Source organism: Arctopsyche grandis, chromosome 13, assembly GCF_051622035.1.
Source record: "Arctopsyche grandis isolate Sample6627 chromosome 13, ASM5162203v2, whole genome shotgun sequence".
NCBI lineage: Eukaryota > Metazoa > Arthropoda > Insecta > Trichoptera > Hydropsychidae > Arctopsyche > Arctopsyche grandis.
In genome coordinates this window covers 20,994,023-21,020,671 of record NC_135367.1, presented here as the reverse complement: position 1 = coordinate 21,020,671, position 26,649 = coordinate 20,994,023, and the positions used below count along the sequence as shown (strand labels likewise).

The 26,649-nt window shown below is 31.1% G+C and overlaps 1 protein-coding gene and 1 long non-coding RNA gene across 6 annotated transcripts in view; one reads left to right on the top strand and one right to left on the bottom strand.

The window, feature by feature from the left end:
* The window catches only part of LOC143920952 (clavesin-1), a 53,481-nt gene extending 26,897 nt beyond the window's left edge, over window positions 1-26,584 (top strand). For 2 of the 5 annotated variants that reach the window (XM_077443999.1, XM_077443998.1), the window contains exons 3-8: window positions 24,823-25,002; window positions 25,497-25,591; window positions 25,675-25,828; window positions 25,913-26,106; window positions 26,198-26,459; window positions 26,532-26,584. In XM_077443999.1, coding sequence (XP_077300125.1) covers window positions 24,823-25,002; window positions 25,497-25,591; window positions 25,675-25,828; window positions 25,913-26,106; window positions 26,198-26,459; window positions 26,532-26,572 — 926 coding nt within the window. In that variant the 3' untranslated portion in view covers window positions 26,573-26,584. Of the gene's footprint in view, window positions 1-9,938; window positions 10,031-11,636; window positions 11,802-24,822; window positions 25,003-25,496; window positions 25,592-25,674; window positions 25,829-25,912; window positions 26,107-26,197; window positions 26,460-26,531 lie in introns of those variants that run through there. The other 3 variants (XM_077444001.1, XM_077444000.1, XM_077444002.1) reach the window with 3 other exon arrangements.
* Window positions 1-26,649, bottom strand: part of LOC143920959 (uncharacterized) — a 561,395-nt gene that overhangs the window by 155,911 nt on the left and 378,835 nt on the right. The gene's annotated exons all lie outside the window — the stretch shown is intronic.

Genomic DNA, 26,649 nt, shown 5'->3' with positions numbered 1-26,649 from the left:
TTTTGGGGATTTTTTGAACATCGTTAGTCCTATCGAAATGAAACTTAGTATTGGTTACTGAAATTCTTATCGACACTACGTTAATTTTTTTCAAATTTTTAACTTGACCGGAAATGGTACCTCCCCTTATAGGTGTCCTCTTTTTTTAAGATTTTGAATTCAATTATCTCCCAAACCAATAACTGAATCTGAAATTTTTTACATGTAATAGAAATTATAATTTTCATAACCTAATATTTTTACCTGAATCGGAAGTAGTACTTTTACTTAAGAGAATTCAATTTTAATAATTCCTGTATCAATGTAATGAAAATAAAAAAAAAACATCACTAAATTTAATAAACCGGAAGTGGAATTTTTTCCTCTTAGAAAGGTCAAAAATGTTGTGACCACGATTCTGTCCACAACCCTGAACATATCAAACTGAAAATTTAAATTTGTATTTTTTATGTACTAACTTAGAGCTGATAAGGATTTGGTTAGAATACGTAAACCGGAAGTAGTATTTTTTTAAAAAACAATATTTCATTATTTTATTTCGACCTTTTAAATTATTTATATTTTCGTGATATTGAACTTTGTAAAGATGGATTAGTCTCCATTCCGATAAGTAAAAAAATGTGATTTTTTTTGTTTCTCGGTGTAATTGTATCGCCTTATCCAGAGAGAGTGTCATTAGTAGACATCGGATGATCATCGGGGCAAATAGCAACACAGCATTTCGTAGTAGGTTTTTCTATGAAATTAACAATAGCAAAACACTCTGCTCCGATCCCTATCCGATCCCTAGTCATTAGTAAATTTCGGATTTTGATCAAAGTAGAATATTTTTGAGGCGGGGCAAGTTGCCAATGGGCCGTATTGGTAACACATTATATAAATTTAATAATTTCGAAAAGCTAGCGAAAATTTAACAGGCAGCGTTCTCTTCTTCCACTATCAATCTAAACTTTTTTTAACTAGCCAAAGGGAGAATTTTGATCCTCGCGGTTCATAGAAAATATTCAACACTAATATTAGTTGTTCATAAATATGGCACTAATAACACTGAGCAACAAAAAATCACGTTTTTTACTAACCGGAGCGGAGACTAATCAATCATTACTAAGTTTGACCAATTGAATTCGAATATGACGATATTTTTGTTGGCTAAATCTCGTTTAAGAGATATTCAAAAATATATAAAAATTGCCCATTTTGCACATAGCCAATAAAAAATATTGGTCATATTCGAATTTAGTGGATCAAACTTTCGTGTAACTCCGGTATTTTTTTTGTTACTCAGTATAATTGCAATCAATATATCGTTCCATTCTTGTTTAAAAAATAATTTTTATTTTGTAAACTATAATAATTTTGTGGAAAAATTTAAAGCCCAGTTCGACCCGCGAAGTGCCAATTTTTTTCATTAGGCTCTCATTTGGATACGTATTGATTGTATAGTCATCCAGATCTTTAATGTGTGGTTATTTGTCGATAGTTTGGTTTGTCAACTTTTGAACTCTTACTTGTCGTGTTTAAAACAGCCAGTGATTATTAGAATAAGTCTAGTCATTAGCTAATTGTTAATTTCTTAGAAAAAAACGTGTTTTTACAAGCTTTTTTGCTCTCTTGCTGTTTGAATATTGATGGAACGGTCTATTGTTATTTTGCAATTAATTACCCCGATGAGAAACCTATCTCTAGTGATTATATCACACGTAACTACATCTATGTATATTGGATAAAATGTTGGTGATATTTTTAAATGCAGAGTATGAATATATGTACATATGTATGTATGTATGTACATATATACATAAATGTTTCATTTAAATCATTATTTAGGAAACGCTAGTAATTGCTTGAATTGCATGTGTCTAAATAATTTTGTATCTACATATGACTCAATGCAAATTTATTTTTATAAAAATCTTATTTTAAAAACTGTTGCTTTGGTGGAACCGGGCATTATCAAATATATAAATATAATACGGTTTAATATAGCCGTTCTGATTATTGATAACTTTTTCCGTCTGGGATTTTTTCAGGAATGAACAAGTGGACTAATTAAAACGTTCAGGTATTTATATCTATGTAGTATTGATGACACTGATAAAGCGCTAGTTTAGTATTTTATTAGTTCTAGTCGTAATTAAAATTAATTTTATGCATACTTTATTTTATAGGCACTGAAATTTTGTTTTTTTTTTGTAAATCATTACACATTCGGGTGTTTATTCATTGTGTATTTGCGAAAAACTAGTATGTATAATTAAATTTAAAATTATTATTATACATTGTCCGCATATATCGTACTATATTTGCACTAGCTGAATAAGTTCAACGCTCGTTATGATAAATTCATATCGCTTTTTGTTCCAAAGTCACATTACCGCTTGCGAAAATAAAATGCATGCAAATAAGTTTATTGACTCGAATTGGAAATCAATTTTTCGCACAATTACGAGTGATTAAAACAGGCGCAATTGAACTTTTACAATAGAAGTGTTGCATTATGATTTGAAACTTTCGTGTAACTTACTGGGTCGTGTACTCGCAACTTCAGTATTTGGACTTTGATTCGTGAGAAGAAAAAAGATAAAAAGCTTTGATCGTTTTCTAGGATTCGTCTCTTTCGACCTTTGTAATTGACACTTGAAATGCTGATCGCGATGAGAGTGATGTTCATAGCGCATGTCAACGTCAGCGCCAATTTCGCGGAAATGTCAAATTGACGCGTTTCATTAATATATATATATATATTTGACTATTTTTGTCTGCACGTTGAACGATGGACACGTATTATTTGAAGAGACGTGTAAAATGACCATTGCTCATTTTAGTTTGCCGTTTCAATTGTTGTGTTTTTACTTTATCTATGTTTTTTCTTCATCTTACGTGTAAATATGTACATGTTTATGTACGACTGATCTTTTTCCTCAATTCAATTTGATCGATCGATTTTTTGAACTTGTGATTTTAACCTTTGCCAATTTTTTGGGTTTTGATTTTTGACGTTTGCTAATTAGCTCGTGGTTCTTAATTCAGCATGAATTTATATTAACTTCATTTTAAATTTGGACTATCTCGGATTATCAGATTTAATCACTCACTGAAAATATTGATTAAAAATAAAAATAAAATAATTGTGGAAAAATGCACTCGAGATAGTTGCACGCTTGAGACATCCAAACTTTCGAAGATGCTCAAGGAGAACTAACGTAATAGAATTCCACAAAAAAGCGTCATGGGGTATTTGTATATAATATTATCCGAGGGTGGTAACCTTTTTTTGTGGAATTCTATTGCGTAAGTACTTTTTGAGCGCCTTTGAAAATTAGGACTTCTCGAAAGTTTAGGATTTAGGATTTAGTGCATTTTTCCGGGAACCTTACTTGACTGTCTATGGCGAATTTTGTCGACGAATTCGTCACCGCTGGGCAGACGGAAATATGCAGGCTTCGCTTATAGTCCAGGTCCTTAACAGTAGCTGGGCCCCAAGATCATTTTGCATCATTCCCCCCCCCCCCCCCTCGGCCCTGTGTATACTTTATCCGGTAATTGGACTATTCGTCACATTGCGGTGGTCACAAAGACAATTTTTTCCATGAAAATCGCGAATACACAATATTTGGCACTCAAGTTCTCGTTAGTATGATAGTTATCGTTAGTATGATGGACTTTTCGGCTGCCAGGTGTTCCGTTATAGAGATTTTAGTGACTTTGTGACCAGTAATCACCGAACCACTTTACCCTTCTTTCCGACCGTTTTCCTCATATCTGAGGGTCGTGACTTTCCTGTATTCTATCTTCCATAATGCGGCCCGTCATGGTTCTCCAGCCCTCTCGACACCCCGCAGCTCGCAGGGATTCGACAACCGTTTTCCCAGTAGCAACCCTGATCTGGTTACTCCATTTTGTTGGGGATCATTCTCTTCCTCTGTGACCAAATGAAAAATGAACTGAAAACTTCCTCCACTTTCTTCAACAGTTGAAGCCCGCTAACCACTAACAATATGTATATAGATCATTCGAATGTGCACATGTCTTCTATCGTCATCATTGATTCTGACTGTCAGTGATTACACTTCCATGTCGGATTTTCTATTTTTACGAACTAATTTACATTTTTATCGCTCATTACACTCAGTGGAAATACCCTAATTTTCGCAATACAATGCATATATTTTGGACGAGTGATTCTAGCAAGCAAATAGCGTCAAGACATCAAAGGAGACAAAATAGCGTCAAGATTTTTTTTTATTTATATACCTATATATTCACCATGGTTCCATTACGAGTTTTGCCCCAAGGCGATACATGACCAAATTTGTACATATACATACATACATATGTATATTTTATTTAAATTTATAACATTATTATTATTATAAATTTTAAATTATTTATTTTACATAAATATACCATATACATTTACATATACCAGGAAAGCCTAACAAGTAAACCCCAATGCGCCTTCCTGGCGAATTACAAACATTGCAGCATTTTTTATGACATAAGTCGCTAAATTTCGAGACACTAAGAAACCCGAAATAAACGAGACATATATGGATTTAATTTGTACATAAATCATATAAAAGTAGTGATGACATAGTGGGTAGGATGGTTTTTAGGCAATTTTGATGGAGGAACCGTTTCAACAATGAAATCAGATAAATTGGCAAACTCTGATAGGAAACTTGATATACTTGAAACTTGAAATAGACTTGGATTCATAAATGTCCAAGTCGGACCAGCAGCATTACAGATTATATTCAGAATAAATTATTTTCAATCGAGGTCAGCTCTCGGGATCGAACCCGACGACCTCTCGTGGCCATACTGCTGGCTAAATGGTAATATTTAAATAATGGTAACGAATTAGGATAGGTTAACAAATTGTTTCGAACCGTTTCAATAATGAAATCAGATAAATTGGAACCCTCAGATAAGAAACGATCAACCTGGAGTCCCACATATCCAAGGTCAGAGGTTGAACCCATGACCCCTCAGTTGCTAGCATTATACGCTAACCACTGAGCTATGTTATAGATGTTTTATTATCGTTTCTCATAGCTTAACCCCATTACATTATTTATTTCATATTTATATCACCGCCACCCTCTTTGGGCTGTCGTCATTGTTTGCGAAGTATTTCAGAATACACCTCAAACAATTTTGTTTGTCCTCTACCTCTATTTCTTTAAAGAAAGAAAATGTATGCAAAGTGGTCTTTAATTGAGACGCCACTACCGCTATTCTTTATGATGGATATTATAGAATAATATACGCTATTTATTTAATGTCCGTTTCGTCAATGCTCGTTCAACAATCATCGTTGTTGCTTCTTACGACCGTGATCTTGTGACGCCTTTGTTGCAATTAAATCCGCAATATTGCCGTTGTTAAATTTGACCTCAGTTCTACGATCGCAGGGAAAAATCGCGATATCTGCCTTGCTATTTTCAGACTCCAGCGAATAAATTAAAATCAACCGAAGGGTCAACTTTTAATTACACAACGCGAGCACTAACCGATTAACCAATTGAATCAATATTTAAATAATAATAATCATCATTTGTTGTTGTGGAGAGCGGCAGGTTAAATTTAATACAAAGCCATTGTCCGCGGGTGTGCGATAATGTGACAAATTGTCATTGTTTTATGTAGCTTCGTTTCTCATATTTATAAACATCACGTACAAGTACTTGCATACGATTTTAAATTTAAATATGATTTGGAAACGTGGCCAGAACAATAAAAGCTGACCATCTGCTAAAGCTCATCGCGCGCTTCCGATACGAATAGAGAATATTGTTTGCAAGGTCATCTTTTCTTTATATTATACATATTATACAGAATCATGTACAATTATGATGATCTTTCGAAATATGTCAATTAACAACGATGCTTACTAATACAATCGTTGGTGCAATTTACTATTGTATATCACTTTATATTCATGAATGGATCAACCTTTATCTGTAATCAAAAGGTTATACATATGTAGTTACTCGTTTATTTGAAATTTATGCAGACCATTAAATGGTTTTTAATATACCTATTTATTGCTTGTATATTTTACAGATATATAATATTATACTTTCGGTTATTATTATTTTGCAATTATTGATTTAATTATGCATATAAATTCATATATGAAATTTTAGAGCTAAGTAATTGAAAATGTATTTTTAAATTAACTAGATAGCTAAAATTATATAAATAAATAAAATAAATGTGTATTTTCCATTCACTTGTATTCACTTTAACATGATGATTGATTTGTTACTTTATCTGTATGTACGTAGTAATAATATATGAAGTTTTGTGATCAATTCAAACTCGGAATCGATCACTGATCACGTTTTTAAGTTTTTGGATTCAATTATCTTCCAAACCTCTCAACAGATCACACCGAATTTTTTACATCTCATAAAAATGATAAATTTTATACACTTAAATTTTTTTAATATTTGTACCTCAACCGGAAGTAGTACTTTTACTCTAGAGAATCGAGGTTTTTTATATTTTTCTATGAAACCTTTTGGTTTATTTTACCGAAATTTCATATCTAAAAATTTAAGCTTAATACAAAATCTTATATAAAATTTGGGGAAAACCTGTCAACCGGAAGTGGCAGTTTACTGATGTTTGATTTTTCTTCTACTATTTTATTTTTGAACCTTTAAATGTGTGTGTTCTTCACGAGAAAATGCAAGTATATGTAATTCTAGTATCAATGTGATTAAAATAAAAAATAATAATTAAATTGAATTAACCGGAAGTGGGATTTTTTCCTCTTAGAAACGTAAAAAATATTATGATCACTCGATTTTTTCCACACCACCAAACCTATCAAGCTGAAAATTTATATTTGTATTTTTTATATACTATTTACTATTTAAGTTGATTAGAACTTTTGTCTTTTATAAGTTTCCCTACATTTGGGATCAATTTGTATCGAAAATTCTCTCATAGCCGGTATGTGTGAATGTGTATGCATGTTTAATTAGTGAATTTTGTTTTGTCATCTTCTTATAATCCTCAAATATTATATTTATTAAACGTCGTGGTTGGTTACATCCGATTTTTTTTACTTTATCTATGTTTTTTTTTACGTTCAGTTCAATTGAAATGTATAAATTAGAAACACGTTTGGACGGCTTTGATTGTGCCTAAAAGTTAACTTTGTTTTAATTATTTAATAAATGAAAAGTTTCATTCAATTGTATTTCATTTTTACGATAATGCTATTTTATACTTCTAGTTGAAATTTACGCCTTGACGTGTAATGATGCTTTAAAAATGTGAGGTAAAATGTTATTAAATCGAAAAACTTGCGGCAAAAATTTAGCTCATCGTTAATCTTCATTTACTGAGCAATACGAGAAAATCAAATATTTGTTCCGTGTCATGTTTCATAATTTTCTCTGTTGAAAACAACAAAAAATATGTAAGGTAACAAAACGTTTGTCTAAAAATTCACACAATTTTATACAAACTTATGCTAGGGACATTTGCAGTATAAAAAAAGTAGGATCAAAAAACATATGTATGTGTATGTATATGTGATGCTGTATGAAACCAAAGCACATAAATCGTCTATGTGAAATGTATAATAATATATTTACATTTATTATAATATTATTTATATCTTCATAAATATTTTATTTTATTTAGTTGAATAGTTTTAAGTTTTGATCGTATGGATGAAATCACGTTTAAAATAATTTCAATATTCTTTTTGTACTATACATAGTGCATAATTCAATAGTGATTTAAAAATAAATAATGGCACACTCTTACTGAAGTCCAATACAAATAATCCAAATCATTTTTCTAATTGACATTGAGTGCCTTCTCAAAAAAAAAAAACTTGCCGCAAGTGTAATAGAATTTAACACGCTATAAAAATTCAAGCATATATTACCAATATAAAATTTGTATAAGTGTTGATATTTTTCCAGATAAAAATATGGTAAAAAATTGAAGTGATGGAAAATTTTGGTGGGAACATAGTTATTCTTAGAGAGCGTTTGTATTTGGTTCTTTGTATTCATTTGACAAATATGACAACTCTAACCTTATGTCAGACCAAAATTTGAAAGTAAAATAACATGTCACACATTATATTTTTCTTATGTTGAAATCGCGACAAATGTTTCAATCTTAAACATTGATTACTATAATATCAACCATATTAAGTATATCTTATATATAAAAAAACGCAAATGTAGGGAAACTTACACAAAACAAAAGGTCTACTTCCGGTTGTTGGATGTTGTTCAATTTTTTTTTATTACTTAAAATCACTATAAATATTATACCCATCAAATATCAAGAAGATAGAAATAATTTAAAAGGTCAAAATAAAATAATTAAATATTGTTTAAAAAAATAGATTACTTCCTTATCAACTCTAAGGAAGTATATGAAGAATACAAATATAAATTTTCAGCTTGATACGTTCACGGGTGTGAAAAAAATCGTGTGGTCACAACATTTTAGAATTTTCTAAGAGGAATCCTGTACTTTTTTAAACACAGGATCACATGAAAATGTGATCAGTGATCGATTCTCAGTTCAAATCAGTCAAAGCCTCGAGTTCAAATGATTACAAAACTTTATCCATTGTTACTACATACATACATAGATAAAGTATAAACTCGACATGTATCCACACAAAGGATTAATCCCTGGTTTTACGGAAAAGATCTATCCGTAAACAGTTTTTCGTCGGAATTCCGTATTTGTACCATTCTGCTCATAGTCCTTCGTTCATTTTAGTAAATTTCTACGTATTGGAAAATTATGCAAATCATTATTCTTCATCTGCATCGATAAAACATTTTCTTTTTTTATGTTATTTCTACGTTCTTTCAACCCACAATGGCGTATTTTATCTCACGATTCGTTCTAGTAAATGGGATGTACTTTCTTTTCTGAAAAATTCTCCATGAATGTCCCCAATGTATTTTAAAAGATTTTTAGAAAAAATGGTCAGTATAAACTTATTTGTTTCCTATACATTTAAAACCTACCCGATAAATATGCACTAAACTGCTGTTTTTGTTATCTTGTTTTACAACTTGTAAGAAGTTTGATATTGAAATACGAAAACAACACATCCACAAAGAACAAAAAAATTAAATACATTTCTAATTTATATGAGTGTTGTTTTTACCACCGGTGGTTACCAGGTGGTTTTACCCGGCTTCGCTCGGTATTTGTAATATAAACCGCTTAAACTTGGCTAATCTAATAATAAACATTTTATTAAATTTATTTGAATAGTTTTATTTTATATAAATTTACTTGAATAGTTTTATTTTATATAAATTTATTTGAATACTCATTTGTTTTTTTTATTAAATTAACATATATACTAAGTCTCTTTCGAAATTATATGTATATCAGAATCTAGCGCCTGCGCCCCCGGGGACTTCGAATCCTTTGAATCGAAAAAAGTCAAATCGGCGCCTATGAATCGAAAAAAAAACAAATCGAATGTGTTGTCTACGAACCAACCAACCAAGGTTACATACAATATGCAAAGTCTCTTTCGAAATTATATATTAGATTTATATGAGATATATACATACATATGTATGTACATCTGATTATAACTGAACAAAAAAAATATCTTCAGTATATATATGTACATATGTACATACATACATACATACAGAAATGAAATATTATACTGATCTAACATTATACAAGAGCTAACTATCTCCACACTATTATTTAAATTCTAATCATTCCCATCGGCTCCTCTCAACCCGTCTATCTTGTGGGTCTCATCTGCTCAGACGAGACCCACCTGCCAACTTCAAAACGGTAAACTGCGACTTGATGTTGCACTATAATCTGACGATGATGATGATGATGATGGTGATGATCGTGTGATGTAGAATACATAAAACGTGAGTGGTTGACGAAGAACCGGCAGTAGACCGGTGTCGGTCGTCCGAGGTGTACGCTGTCGTACCGGTTCGAGCAGTCGCGTTCCGGTTCCAATTCGCTGTCAATAAAATGCCTCAGTGTGAGTGTTAACTTGAATTAAAAGATCGAATGGGCGAGTGATGGAATTTTAACCGGGCCACGATCATAGTTCGACCCAATGTGTGGCCAAAGTAACGGTGTTTCGGCGAGAATGCTCCATATTTTTGTCATACCGCGTTGTCTCAGCATTTGAAGCTCTAAAAGTTGAAGTGTTGGTTGGGAGTTAATTGGATGAATGAATGGTTGTGTTGTGTTTAAATTTATTTGGGTTTTTTTTTCGGTGGTATTCTTTAAACGAGGATAAATTCCGATGGTTTGGCAGTATTTAATGGAAGGCAAATCAGGTTTTTATTCTTTACGTGTGTGTATATGCTTTAAAATAGATTTTGCGGTATTTGTGCGATATACATTTGGTATTTTGCATTTTAAAAGTCCTTTCAATTTTTATGCAAAATTTATATTTGTTTAAAAAACTTTTTGTTGCGATTGTCTACCTTGTTGGCGAAGGTAGAGATAAAAAATTAAAATTAACATTTTACAATCAAGATCAATATAAAATTATAAAAAAACTTAATCTCGACGCTCGTATTTTAATTAAAAAATTAATTCTGATGGTTATATACTAATAGAATATATGAAAACTTTGAAACCACATTTAGTGTGTATTGATTTTTAAATCATTTAAATTTGCTAGATTATTAGAAGTTTAGCGAAAATAAAAAAAAATGTTTAGGACCATACACATTTTCTATGGAGAATTTGTAAACAAAGAAATATTATGCAATGTTATATGTTATATAATGTATTACGCAATACATCTTAATAATGATCTCATATACCGTGTGTTTTTTTCACGGGTATTTTATGTCGATGTAGTTCAATAAGCAAAATTAAGTTTATCGATAAATCAAATATCGTATAAGAAGATCAGTTATTTCTAATGTAATTTCACATACCATTGTGCTAATCAAAATCAAACTTGACAAAGTTCATTCCAGTGACTGATTTTTCTTTAATCCATTTATATGTAATATAAATTTATCATAAATCATATTTTTTTTTTTTGATTTATCAATGTCTTGATAAATGTTAAACGTAAAAAAATTTTCTGATTCTAAAAGCTATTGTACAAGTAAATAATATTTTTCTATCAAAAGTTCTTTATACGTGTTCCATTTTTTGTGACACACATGTGTACATAAGTACAATAGATCACTTCGGTTTCACTTTTTCAAACTAGCAATGCGTATTATTAACATTTCTAGTCAACTTTCGTTTCTATCAATTATAGCACGATATATTGCGGTATGTAAATAATGCGAATAAATGACTATAATATACATACACACAAGTACCTATATGAGATTCGCTACTTGGAAATCGAAATGATTCGGATTCGTTTTAAACATCGAATCGAATGTGAGTAGACAAACAGACCTCGTGAAGTTATGACCAATTTCGTTACTTTGATGGAAAAACGGAATATTAAATGTACACATTGAGATGAGAAGGTTTGTGTGCATTTTGCAATGCAGAAATGTATGACTCTGCTTTTCTCGGAACGAGTGACACTTTGCTGTGGACACGTTCTTTACTCTTTCGTTCGAGAGTGTGCGAAGGAAAACGTGTTAAATTATTATTTTTTCGCAGTACGTACGTGGTTGAATCGAGTGTGTTTTCTTTTTATATTTATTGAATATAAATCATAGTCTCATCAGTCATTCGAACCTCGTCAAAGTCACATCACGTCATAATCTATTATATATTGTACAGGAGATTTACTGTCTCGTGCGTATCCGTAATGGTTCAAGGTAATTTTTTTTTTATACACACTTATGCGAGTTTTAATTTGTTTAATTAAGTTTTTGACGTTCCTTATGGCAAATATTTAATTTATATTGTTGTATGAATGCTGTGTGCGCTTCCGTTTACTTTATAATGAAGTGCACTTCAAATAAGCGATCTCAAAACTTGTTCATTAAACATCTTTTGTATGTTTGTTTTGGTTCATTTTTACATTTTTACCCATTCGAAGATGAACCTAGACAAGTTTAATTTAATAATACCCACTCATATATGTACATATGTATGTATAATATGAAAAATCTGACTATTCTTTTCAACTTACGATGTGTGAATGTATGGAGTCTTAGCATTTTTAAGATAATTCTTGTTTATTCCAAATTGTTTATTTTCTTTCATATAATATATAAACTTTTCTCAACTATCTAATTATAAGAAGATTCTAATATTTCCATTTGTATCAAATCATACATGCAAAATAAAACTACAAAATTTAATTAAATTAAATAATAAAACAGAAGTTCCTTTTAGTAGACAAAAGAACAGGAGAAAAAAGGTCTGTTTAAAAAAAAACTTGAGAAGCTCTGGTACGTAAGATTCGCTGTCTTTAACTTTATGCAACCGAATGCAACTATTTTAAGTAAAGATAGGCGTTGGATGGATGCTTTTCAAATAATAATAGACTCCATTAGGGTTTTCAAAGCAAGAGAACAAAAAAAGCATGATTTTGCTAAGAAATTGACAATAGTGAACCATTTTTTGTGCGAAAAGCATCCAATGACAGCTGATCTTTGATTTTAAGGATCCAAAATATTGATCAAAGTATCGGACGTACTAGGCTAAAACTACAACCGTCATAAAACTTTATGACCATCTTGCGAAAGTTTAATTTCTGCCTTTTGTCGTCATTTACTTTGCATTCGTAAAATGCAAGTTCATAGTTCGGCATTTTTGATACATTTGAAAAAAACTTTATTATTTGCATTGTAATCAGAAACTTCCACAAAACAAACATTATTTTATAGTTTTGTGAAATGTATGAAGCCCCCAATTAGGTTTTTGCAAATTGTTTGTAAACACTTGCCTTACTGTGCTAAAAAAAAACGGTTAAAAATGTGTGTTTTAAGTAAAAATAATGCAAAATCTGCGAGGTTTCATATTTTAATTAGCTATTAAAATCATTTTATCGTCGAATAATATAAAATATGTGCAAGAAATGAAAAAAAATAACAACTGAAGCAAAGCCGTCATTCCAAGGCGGATATCATTCGTATGTACATACACTGACCGATGAGGTCAGCGCGTACTGAATTCACCTTCTCTGTATCGCATCTCTGATACAAACGTACAAACGGTTTTCCGCGAAAATAATTATTACTGTTTTCATTCTAATGATGAAATTATTAAATTCAGTATATTTGTAGAAAAACAAGAGTAAAAAAGTCCTGCGCGGCTATGTCGGCGCGGTATTGTCGTGCACTGTTTTGTCAGGGTGCTGTTTCGACTAGATTCATCTCTTTGGGAAAATTTACTCAAATGATGTTATATTTGAAAGGAAAAAATTGCGGTTAATTAAGTCATAGCATTGAAAAGTAAAGCACGTTAAAATAATAAAAAAAACTTTCTAACTAGCTCATGATCAAGTGTGTCGGAATTTCAAATGACCGTCAATTACCATAATGTATTTCATGTGTAAAGCAAAGATCAATAGAAAAACCTTGACTATATAGTTAGGCCTAAGATTTACTAATTGTGCAGTTCAACTGTAATCGTGGATTTGAATAATAAGTTAACCACATATCGCTCGACACGTTCTGAGAGATTTTTTTGTAATGTTAATAGTTCAAGCATCATTATTTGGAATAGATAGTGATGAATTAGTACAGATTTTGTATTAATTATATAATATAATAAATCACGCCGAGCACGTTGTATGTATATTGTGTTCGTAGTATACTTCCTATGAATTGTTCAGTCGTGTTTCCGTGTTTTTCCGTTGATTTTTCTTTTCTCGGCACTGAATTATCCATGATCAATCCGTGGAAAACAATGCAATCGTTTAAAACATTGTATGAACAATGTTTTCGAATGTAGATTTATTCAACACATTAAATATCTCCTTGAAATGAACCACCTTCGATAATTTTCCATTACTTTTACCGGGATTTCTGCTGCACTTCGAGGAATAGTTAAGTTTTTCGTCATTAATACAGTTCAATTGATTTTATTTTATTTTAATATCATTGGAAAATTGTAGTAAAATGATGTTTTTTATATAATTACATATGTATAATATATAGAAACAAATTCTACGTGCTTTTTAAGATTTTATTTTTTTCTATGCGTTAATACGTGCTCTTGTATGCATATAATTATTGAAAGTGTCTATTCATGTTTGGTTGATTTTTTCACGTCAGAAATCTAGGACGAATGCGTCCATTTTATTACTAGATTATGAAGCTATTTTTTTCGAATCATTTAGACCAGTATTGTGTCGAGATGTAGGAAAAATTATGAGAAAATTGTATGCATCGTTTTCCTCGATCGATCACAAATATTGACCGGGCAAACATTTAAACAGCAAATTTGTCTTGCGATTGAAAATATGTATATTTTTTTAATTTGAATGTGAATTTATCTACATATGTTCGAACTTTTCATTAGATTCATTTTTTTTATATATATAATAGTACCATTAAATATTTATCCAAATCATTGGAACGGTGTTACTTTGAAACATCCTTGTACATGTTATTTAATTAGGTTTTACTAAAAAAAATGTTTATTTGACGCAAAAAATATGAAAATTGAATCAATGACTTTTGGATCTTTTCAAAATCCATCTGTGTGCGATTTGAATTATACAATGAGTTAGTATACGAAATTTGATTGATCTAAGTTGACACCTGTAGATGTAAAGAGACTGCATGTATTCGTTTTTATATGATAACTAGCTTTTTTATAGAAATCAAATTTGATATTTCCATTAATATAGGATACAATTGATTGAACACTCTTTTTGCATGTTTGATCAATTGAAAATTCCATTTACTTTTGCCTTGATCGAATGATGAATGTGAAGCTGAGACCTGGATGCTCACTCACCAGTAACGCATTCGCGATTTCTTTTTTCTAAGCACAATTATCCAAATCAGCGTTTTCCAAACTGCCGCAAAGTACTGACATCAAAGATTCCGCATTCCACTTATTAAGTCAAATGAAGGCCTCGTTGAAAATTTAATTATTAATAATAACCGAACGTTTTCAAAATTCAATGGCATGACACACGCCATTTTGACTTGACTATTGTGTAGGGCTAATATCATAGGACTTTATCAAGTAGATATCGTAACTGTGCACTTGACTCGGTCAATTCATCATAGTATTCGACCAAACTATTATATTATATATGAAATAATGTGTACATATATGTACATACGATCGATACAATATGCCGAACAATTGTTCGATTTATCGCTAGTCGGGTCAAGTGCCGATTTATACCCCACTTTTTTCCGGATATATCGGTTTTATTTTTGTTATTTTGATTGGAACTCGATACAGACTCTCTAAAGTCATTATTCGACCAGTCAAACTGCCCACACGATGTACGGGACATTTCTGAGAAGGAGGTCAAGTGTCGATGTAACCTCTAGTTCCTTTAATAATGCATTGAAAGAGTATCTTTATCAACCTATAATATATGTATGTGTGTATAATATACACAATACTAATCTACAAGTAAAAATAATGCTTTGAGAATTTTGTATTAGAATCATATTATTTTTCATTGCGGGTTTTTTTCCTTGCGGAAAATGTCACTTACTGTTATTACTGCTATAATATTATGTATTATTATTAAATAAAAGTACATAAAACGATTCATGTTTTACTATGCATTTAATATTTCATAATATTATTTTGGCATGCAATGTCCGATGACAATTTCGTAAAATGGAATACGAATTTTAATGCTAATTTCTTATCTGCTGCAATAATGTATGATTTGTTTTGGGAAAATATGCTAGATATGTACTCAATTATGTCTATGTACAATGTTGCAGTCTAAGTGTTCACTTCGGATCATTCATGAACGTACTAGTTTGTTCATGCAAGAACCAATCTGGCCAGTTATAGTGTACACAAAAGAACAAATTGCCAAACGAACTACGTATAATAGTTCATGCACAAACTATTAGACATTGGTTTAAGAGGGCTGGACAGCAGCACCTTGTCCATACAAACGTACTATACTTCTCCCTTCCTCAATTATGGCACTAGAGAAATTATTTTTTAATATGCTATGGTTATCCACCATTGGGGTGCATCTATCGTTTTATTTTTTTGATTAATTATTTTTTATAGGAGCTAGGAGCCGCCAAACATCTATAAAATCGCCTCTTTTTTACACCCACGAAACGAGTCCAGCGTGCTTATTTAACGGTCGATTTAAAAAAAAATAAGCCGATAGATGCACAGAAAGTATCTTTCTTATACCGATGATGAAATTTTTTTAAAAATTGGTTCAGTTTTGAAGGAGAAAATAGGAGAATACGAAACCTCGATTTTGTCAATTTAAAATACGTTTTATCTGGTCGAAGCGCAACTGTCGCATTCACTCAATATATATATATTGATATATATTGTCGCATTCACTCAATATATATATCGAAGAAAGGAACGGTAACAAAGTTAAGGTTTCAGGTGTACAGCCCTCTTAAGTATTCTCAATCGTTTGTTCCGTCCTCTATTTATTATATATGCCTTTTTCGGGTTGTAATATATATTTAATATTATCATAAATGGGAATTATAGCAACGTTATAGTGTGGTTTCCATAAGATTTCCCCTTTTAAATACTTAGCGTTTTGACAGCTTAAAGTTTAATGCTGTCTATTTGAAGACAGTTTTTGACTGTTAGCACATAAACTAAAACCAATAAGTCGGGTATGAATAAACTAGTATGTTCATGAACAAATCGGAGTGAACACTTAGATTGTAAAAAATATACTGGAAAATTACATCGTATTTTTTTTTATTTTTTTATTTTAAATGCTTTTTATTATTACGAAATTATGTTCACAATACATCTTATATCTATTTTAATAGCTACTGATCTACTGATAATTTTCTATTTTGCAATTTTAATTTAATTTTGTTAGTAATCATAGTATTATATTATTCTAATGCTAATGTACAGCATAATAGGAAAAAGAGCTCAAAAACCTATTTACAATTCTTACATCGTGTACAGATGTATGAAAATATTGCTTTGGTTGATACAATTAATATTTCGGTATATTCTATTGTAAAAGGAACTAGTGGTGATACCCGGCTTCGCTCCGTAATTGAAAATGAAATTAATACCATGCGAAAATCTTAATTTGTTTTATTAATAAAATCTATTTGAATAGAAAAAAATGTATATTATTTGAAAACCGACGAATCACAAATAGTCTTTGACCAATCCAGCCAATCAGAAACGAATTTCAGGCGACGTTTCGGTTTTATACATAAGATTTGCTTTGAAGGTATATAATAATTATATGTATTTACTTAATATAACTACACAGCAAAAAATTCACGCGTTTTACTTACCGGAGCGGAGATTAATCAATCTTCATTAAGTTTGACCTACTGAATTGGAATATGACAATGATTTTTGTTGGTTTCTTCTCTTTTATGAGATATTAGCAGTCTCAAAAGCTAATACAGTGAGTATTGAAATCAATAATCGGATGTTTTTTTGTATTGATTGTGATTTTTATTGGGTCAGTGAATTCAATAGGTCAAATTTAGTATACATACATAGATTGAATAGTCTCCGCTCCGTTTACTTTTTTTTTGTTGTTCGGTGTTATTATTGTTGGGCTCAATTTTTCTGTTTTCATTTTTTTCTATTCATCTACATTTAAGTTTAATCTCAAAGTTCAGCTCGTACTAAATGGTCGTGAAATACGATATCTATGTAATAATTGAGAATTTTTAATTAATTGAAAATTGTACATATGTGTGTGCATATTTATAAACTCTGCATGTTTTTCAAATACAAAATAGTTCAGTTTTTTTTTTTGTAATTTTGATCTGTTTTGTATGAACTTGTGACTAAAAAGAAATTGTTCGAATTATATAATTTAAATTTCAACGGTTCAATACAAATCGAATGAAATCCGAGTACTAAATTATAATCTATGTATGTACGTATTATATAATACGAAATTCGTTTAATATAATGACACATTAATGGATTTTTGAAAGTAATTTTACCTTCGGCGAAACTTTTCTGTGGCTACTGTAATCAGTGGCGGACTGGCCATACAAGCGAACATGCCCGATGGCATGTGGGCCCCACTATCTGTTGGGCCCTCAGTAAAATTAAATAACTTTTTAATTATTTCACGTGTGTAAAAATTTATAGGATATTGCACTTTGGGACCTAAAGTTTGGGCATTTCAACAAAACAAATTTCTTACGATATACACAAACAACTAATACCTGCTTTAATAGCCCAAGGATCGGTTAACTTTTTTTTATTAGGCTCGAAATGTAAGTTTCAACATTTGCGTGGGCCCTTTTGCCGGGCCTATTTCCAACCTCAAGATTATGCATATACCAATACCTATGTAATAACTACCTACTGAAATAAACAAATTTCCGTGAATAATATAAACTGAATTGCTTAAAACAATTTTGATAGGACGATTCATCATCAACCAGCGATTTAAATTTACTTCATACTTTCAAAATAACATTTGAATATGCTTCGACGATATAGAAAGATTTAAATACACAATTTTAAACAGTTTCCGAATATAAAATCTATTCCTAATCTAGATACATCCATGTATATAGAAATATAGGATAGGGGCCCCCTCCCCAAAATCCCGATTTTCGATTAACATTAATTGAAAATATTATGCATTTTTTTCAGGGACGTAATTTGGGGGGAGGCATATGGGGGCACTCGCCCCCCTAAATTAAGGAATAGTGTGAATATTATGAATTCAATTATTAATGAGATACTATGGATCTACGTTTATTTCTTAGAAAATAAAATTCAAAACAAGTATATTTTGGTTTTTAAGTGCGCCTTGGATAAAATTCTTAGAAATTGTTCATCCTTTAGAGCGAATCGTAAGAAAGGTCCCCTTTACTTTATTTTGTCTCAAAAATAGATGTGTAACGTTTATTTTTCTGAAAGTTCGTATATTAACGTGATCAGTGATCGATTCTGGTTCAAATTTTCGCATGATCACAAAACTTTATCTATTGTTATTACATACATATATATGTACATAGATAAAGTGAAAAGATATTCGGTAGAAATTAAGATAGTTTTTTAGTGACTCAGTTAGATGGTCGATTTTTGATGATCATGTGAAGATTTTTGGAAAAAAATTTTCGCCTGCGGCGCTTTTTTCGCTTTCTACATAATATTTTTTTAAAAATAAGCTTATTTTTTTCATATTTTATAACTCAATAAGGTGTATGGAAAGAATATTTTCCATTTTTATTCCGATATAAAAAATATTTTTTGAAAAAAAATTCAATTTGACCAATCTTTGCCTGCCCCCCAAGAAAGAGCTGAAATGACGTCCCTGAGTGTTTTCTACCGAAAGTAAAAGCCGCTTTTATGCCGCATTCTTTTATGATCCATTCTATTTACCTAGGACAAGAGTTAAAACGAAATATACAATGTAATTTATGGAACTATTCTGCTTTTGCCATTTTTCTTGTACCTAAATTTGTTTATTCCCATTTTTGAAAAGAAAATTTTGTTATATGGGGGGGGGGGGACAAATTTTTTTAACCCTGGGTGGGCCCCCTTTGACTCCTGGCATGCACTTATTTCAGTCCCAGTCCGCCACTGACTGTAATGATTAATATTTACTTAACGGCGTTAAAAACAGCTTTTACTCTTATTCAAAATTGCTTTTGGTACCTTTTGTCTTTCCCTTTCGCTGTCAAGTTAAAAACGACCGGTTTTCGTCATATATGTATATATGTAAACTTTAGCCGGAAACGAGTGAAAGTTTTTTCTTCGTAAAAATGTTTGTAAAGTCATACATTATCCCGTTCGAATACTCCACATATGTACATATGTATTCCAAAGGACAAACAGGATATGCGAGACAAGCAATCAGACAGACATTTTGATAAATTCTAACCCACACGCGTTAACCCACTTTAATGAGAAAATTAACATAAGACTTTGAATATATGTATGTAAATTGAATTTTTAATTTCTCTCATTTCCTCCATGCTAATCAGATGTTTGCATTGATTTTATCACGTGCTTTGTCAGTTCTTTAACGTTTATGTAAAGCTTATTCATTTTTCAATTGCGTAGGTTGTTAAAGTGTGCACCGATGCAAGGTTTAATAATTTGACCTCACAAATCAAAAGTTACTTCGAATGAATTTAAATATTGAATTTGAACGAGGTGACCCCGATCGTGCAGATCCTAGTTTGGAGTCGAATTCGCGAACGACACTTTTTTTTAATTAATTAAACTTTCCGGTGTGTGTTTGATTAAAGCCGGAACTTCATTGAACGGTGCTCCTCGACCGAAGGTCAAATTTCCTAATTTTATCGTATTCATCTCGTGTCAAATCTCGAATTTAAAATTTTTATAGAAATATTCACATGCATACATAAATAGGGACAAGTCTGATTTTATGCGTTAGAATTTTCTGATTTTATTGCTCGGGCTTATTTTCTAATTGAATCATTATCTTGTTTGTCATCTGCGGTAGGTATACATATATTGTATTGAAGATAAAATAAATTATGAAATTTAGTAGAAAATTTCACAAAATTTTTTTACGTCTAATATGCAAATTTCGTTATAAGATTTCGATGTAGTTAAATTTGAGATTTTGGGTATAAGAAATTGGGCTTAAGGTTAAATTTTTATTATTTTTTATATTACAGTGACATTCAGCATAAATTATATTTTAATTTATTCAGTTCAGATGTATGTATGTAAATAAAAAAATGCGATTTTATAAAACTAGTCATACATATTAAAGGTGGGTTTGGTGCAAACGATCGAAAAGCGCCAGATAGATTGAACCACAGATTAACTGGATGGCTGCTTTAAACGTAATTCTCGACTTCACGAATGAAAAATTGCATGATGTAAAAATTTCGAAAAAACCTTTCGATGTGCACAGATTCAATTATTAAAATTGAGATGGATCTTTCTGGCGAGTTTTTAATAATTTAATAAGGAAAAATTGGGAACTAAAGTATCAGAAGCACAGAACGTATACAGGGTAGGTATGTCGGGACTTCTGGTAGATTTCGCTTAGTGTAAGTGCGAACAGTGCGCACGCATAAGGTACACATGTCGTTAATTTTATTTTATTTTATTTTATTGTTGCAAATCAATATACACTCGCCATTACAGATTTGCTCCAATGCGACGGGTGTACGTTAACGAAATACAGAATACATAAACAATCAGAAATCAGAAATACAGTAATACATACATATACAATCAGAATATATAGCATATAACAATTAATCAGAAATAATAATCATAGAGACATCTATGGATTATTTTTAGATTTTATTTGTATACAATTTTTATACATATAATAAATACGAAATTATAGAGATGTCTATAGATTTCAGATTACTGTGTATAATTATTACAAATTATACACAGGCAGATTTTGTGACAACAGGATTAGATCTAATACCAATTTTCAGGAACCGTTTCAGCAATGATCATATAAAATTGGCAAACTCTGATAGAGAAACGTTCGATTTGGAGTCACAAAACCCCCAAATCTAACCAGCAGTGGCGAGGACTCGAACCTTTGACCTCAGTGGTGCTAAATGTAAACGCTACCACTAAGCCAAACTGCTGGCTTAATCTGTGGTTCTGTCTGTCTGGCGCTTTTAGATCGTTTGCACCGCATCGATTGAAGGCTGTTCATGCTAGCACAGCACAGACCGGCAACTACACGAAAACAGCACTACGAAAAGTATTATTTGGTACATTGTATATGGACACATTCATATGTTCAGTAATGTGTACGAATCGTAGACGCAACAGCAGTGACCGACACAATCTATTCATATTATACGGCAGTACGTGTCACCGTACCGTATCAAGTAAATTTTCACGCACGACGTGACGTCATATAAGTGAGTGCACGTGTAATTTTATTAATATATCGACTTGACAAACATATGTATAGGCATTGACATTAGAGACATTGAAATTGCTCGTCATATTGATGATGTACAACACTCGAAATCGATTACGCAACATGAAAAGTAAGGAAAACCGAGTGAGAAACATTGAAATCGTTTCAAGGACGCCGATCAATCAGAATAATCTTAGCCTAGCAAAGTTTCAATTAAAAATTTATCACGTTTTTGCGTCCGTCCACTTGTCCGTGTCCATCTTCGTTATGCAACGTGTAATTATATATGTAGGTATATTATTGTGTTTAATTCAACGCGAATCGCATCGACGCGTTCCTGAATTCACAATCGGCAATTGTGGCCGCCAAATGCGTTGTTCCATTTTCGATTGGATTTGAATATAAAATTCGGCGATTTTCCCGCGCTGTCATCGTCTCGGTTCGACGATGACTTTTGACAATGTTTGCCTGAAAATATATAAAAGTACTAAAAGTGTATCGGTTACATGTAAAACTCGATAGCGGTGAATTTCACACGACTTTTATCCAAATAGATTCTGGTATCGCATTACATATAATACATACATGTGTATTTTACTCGTATTAGATTAGTACTATGAGCTCTGAATCATTTTATATTTTATTTATTTTTTTATTTTTTATTTTACATATATACCAGGAAGGCCTTACAGGTAAATCCCAATGCGCCTTCCTGGCCAATTACAAATACAAATGCAGCATTTTTTATTATAAGTCGTTGAATTGCGAGACACTGAAAAAACTCGCAAATTAACGAGACATCTATGAATTGTACATACATTTTTATTGTACATCCATCAAATTTCAAATAGTGGTGACATAGTAGGTAGGAAGGATTTTTAGCCAATTTTTTTTTCCGGGAACCGTTTCAACAATGAAATCAGAGAAAATTGGCAAACTCTGATAGGAAACGATCAACCTGGAGTCACAAATCCAGGTCTGACCAACAGCATACTCTGAAAAATTCATTTTCATTCAGGGATAGAACCCGGCACCTTCTTGACGGTAAGCAGAAGCTTAACGTCCGAGCTATGCTGCTGGCTACATATGGATTTCTATGCATGTCTGTATGTACATATGTACTTATGATGCATACAACAGGATATGAAGTCAGTGTGTGTAAAAGTGATATATCATTGCATATTGAAATTGTGTTTATAATATGGATAAATTTAATATGTACATATGTACATATATGCTCAAAATGACAAAATGTCAGTGTGAATTTATTATTTAATTCACATGTTATACTAGCTGGAATTTATATGTATTGTGGAATGTGTTACATTCTGCTTAATATTTTGCATTATAAATTCTGTTTACTTTGTTGGTTAAATTATTTCGTATATTTTTTAACTCGATACATTACTGATGCAATTCACTGAGCAACAAAAAAAAAATACCGAAGGGGAAACTTATCAATCTTTACTAAGTTTGACTAAATTCGAATTTGACAATGATTTTCTCTCGTTTAAGATATTTATTTATTTATTTATTTTATTCTAAACAGACCATTGTGGCATAACTATTATTGGACTCGGATGTTACATATATTATTTATTTACTATTTGTTTTTTTATACATATCTATGTACATCCTGTGTGTTGATTTTTTAATTAATAAAATAAAATAAAATAAAATAACAGGAATTCCTAAAGCGCCACAATGGTCAAAAAATATAACACAAAAAAACAAAATAACAATTAAACATAAATTAATACATAAAAAAAATACATTTGAACATAAACATAAATACATCCACACATAAACATAAAAAATAGCATTTAATAATAACAGATAAAGTAAAAATATCAAATAAAATATAGCATAAGGAATGCCTTGCACCTACAGCCAGTTTCAATAAATATGTAAGAAACAACTACAAATACAAAACATCCCTGTAAGGCCCAAATGGAAGAGAGTTAATCAAAATTTCACTCATAAATCACAATCAATCATGAAAACAATGATGAGATATGTAAGCGTTTGAAAGAATGGGCAATTTTTATTACGGATTTTTTGCTTTTGCAGTCTTTAATTCAAAATCTAGTATTGCTGTGCCAAAAGTGAGTATTGGAATCAGTAGTACGATGTTTTTTCTATTGATTGTGATTTTTTATTGCTTTCAAATACTTATAATTAATTATCTAGCGAATTTGAAAAGTCAAAAGTACATATATGTATATACAAAAATAAAATCTGTAAAAATTGCACATATTTTTAAACGCTCATATCTCTTAAACGAGAGTAAGCCAACAAAAAATATTGTCATTCGAATTCAGCGGGTCAAACTTAGTAAAGATTGATTAGTGTCCGTTCCTGTAAGTAAAAAAAACGTGATTTTTTTGTTGCTCGGTGTTTTTGATTAAAAATTTGATCTTTATAACCCACCAGTGTATTATTAATACTACGTATTATGTGTTTTTAAGTGATTGTTCATTATTACTATCTATTATTTGTGTATTTCGTAAACGGTATTTAAAATTAGATAAAAAATTTGTCAATATTTTTCTGTATTTCTTTGTCTTAAATAAACTGAATCTGAATATTTTGTGTTATTTATATAAAATATATACATATATACATTCTTATGTTTTTCACATAAATTTTAAAATATATTAATCTATCCTAAAGTGGAGTCGGTCAATGTCAAGTATGACGGCCAAGTAGGAATTTTTGCATATGAATATAAATATGATCTTTGTAGTTTATTATTTATTTATTTGTTGTTATTATTAACAGCTTTGTTTTAAATAATTGAATATTTTAATTTGACATACATATGTATGTATTATACATATTTATAACGATCTTTTTATTACATTTTTTAGGTGCCAGCATCATGTTATCGGGTTTGGAGCAACTTCCCAGCATCCAATTTGGCGATTTCACTCTCCAGTTCGAGCTGGATGATTTGCCACCATCAGCTCGAGAGATCGCCCGCAAAGAGTTGAGAGAAACTCCGGAAGTGTCCAAAGATGCCGTAGCCACCCTCAGAGATATGCTCAAAGGTAAACAAATAGAACTGTGATTTCTTATATTCTGTGAAATTTTTAACGTTTCTTTTTCCTCTGTGTTGAATGAGCTTCTAAAAATATATAATAAAAAGAATAGTATGTTTGTATAGCTGACCTCTATTGAAAGCATAACATTGTTCAGGGAAATCCTAAGGCTCGATGACGGTCTGTTGGCATCTTGGACGTTAAACTGAGTATGCTAATTGATTATTAATTGTATGCCAATACAAAGCAGTTGTGTGCTTTGTGGCAATAAATTTCATATTCTCGTCTCTGTCGGGAAGCGTCATTACGGACATGTTCTAACTTCTTTGAATAATATTCCATGAATTCATACAATTAAAGCAATGTATTCAAGTGTTATTAATTGTTTAGGTCGTCTGACTTTTATTTTACAACCATATTTCTTTTTATGAAAAGCAACTTGTTTATTTGTATGATATTTACAAAGTATGTAATAATATATTCATATTTTGTTTATTTTTTAGATGAGAATGATCTTCACCTTCCTTTGGATAACGACGCATGGTTAGTTCGCTTCCTTCGGCCATGCAAATTTCATCCTCAAAGTGCATTTGAATTGGTATGAGATCATATAACATACTGCATTTATGTAAATACAATTTTTAAAAGAAGCAATAATAACATTTATAAATTGAATTTTAGGTTAAAAGATACTATGCTTTTAAAGTGAAGCACTTTGATATGTACAGAAATCTCTTGCCAAGTCGTGAACAAAATATTTTCAATCACAATATACTTACGGTTATGCCCAACAGAGACCAATATGGAAGAAGAATGCTGCTCATCGAATTAGGAAGTTAGTTTCATACATACATACATATATTGTTTTGAAATATTTTGATTTAAATGTTTTCTTACCGTTTATAAAATATGTTTTCAGAAAAATGGAAGCATAACAAGTGTTCGCTTGATGAAGTTTTCAAAGGTTGTGTTCTGTTTTTGGAGGCAGCCATGTTAGAACCGGAAACTCAAGTAGCCGGAGCGATAGTTATATTTGACATGGACGGTCTTTCGTTGCAACAAGTATGGCAATTTACTCCTCCTTTCGCGAAAAGAATCGTCGATTGGCTACAGGTAATACATGAGATTCATCTTCAAAGTTGAAAAACGCGAATATTATAAACTTGGATGTATTATTAATATTATAAACTTGGTTGACTTTCAGGAAAGTGTTCCTCTTAGAATTAAAGGAATTCACATCGTCAACCAGCCGTATATTTTCAATATGGTGTTCGCTTTATTCAAACCGTTCCTTAGAGAAAAATTAAGGAATCGTATTATATTCCACGGGTCCGACAGAAACTCTCTGCATCAACATGTTAGTGCTAAATGCTTACCGTTGAACTATGGAGGAACTCTAGAGATGCCACAGATCACGGGACCACAATGGTTGGAACTTTTGATTAAGTGTGATGCTGAATATGAAGGTGAGATACAGATATTAAAAAAAATTATAATGTCTAATGTATTAATAATGCTTATATTTGTGTGTGTTTCAGCAATCAACTCTTATGGCTATAAAAAAGTGTTAAACAAATGAGCAGTGCCAAAACTATACTATACTCTTCCTATATTATTAGATTGAAAGTGATTTTTTTACAAACTATTGTAGTTATA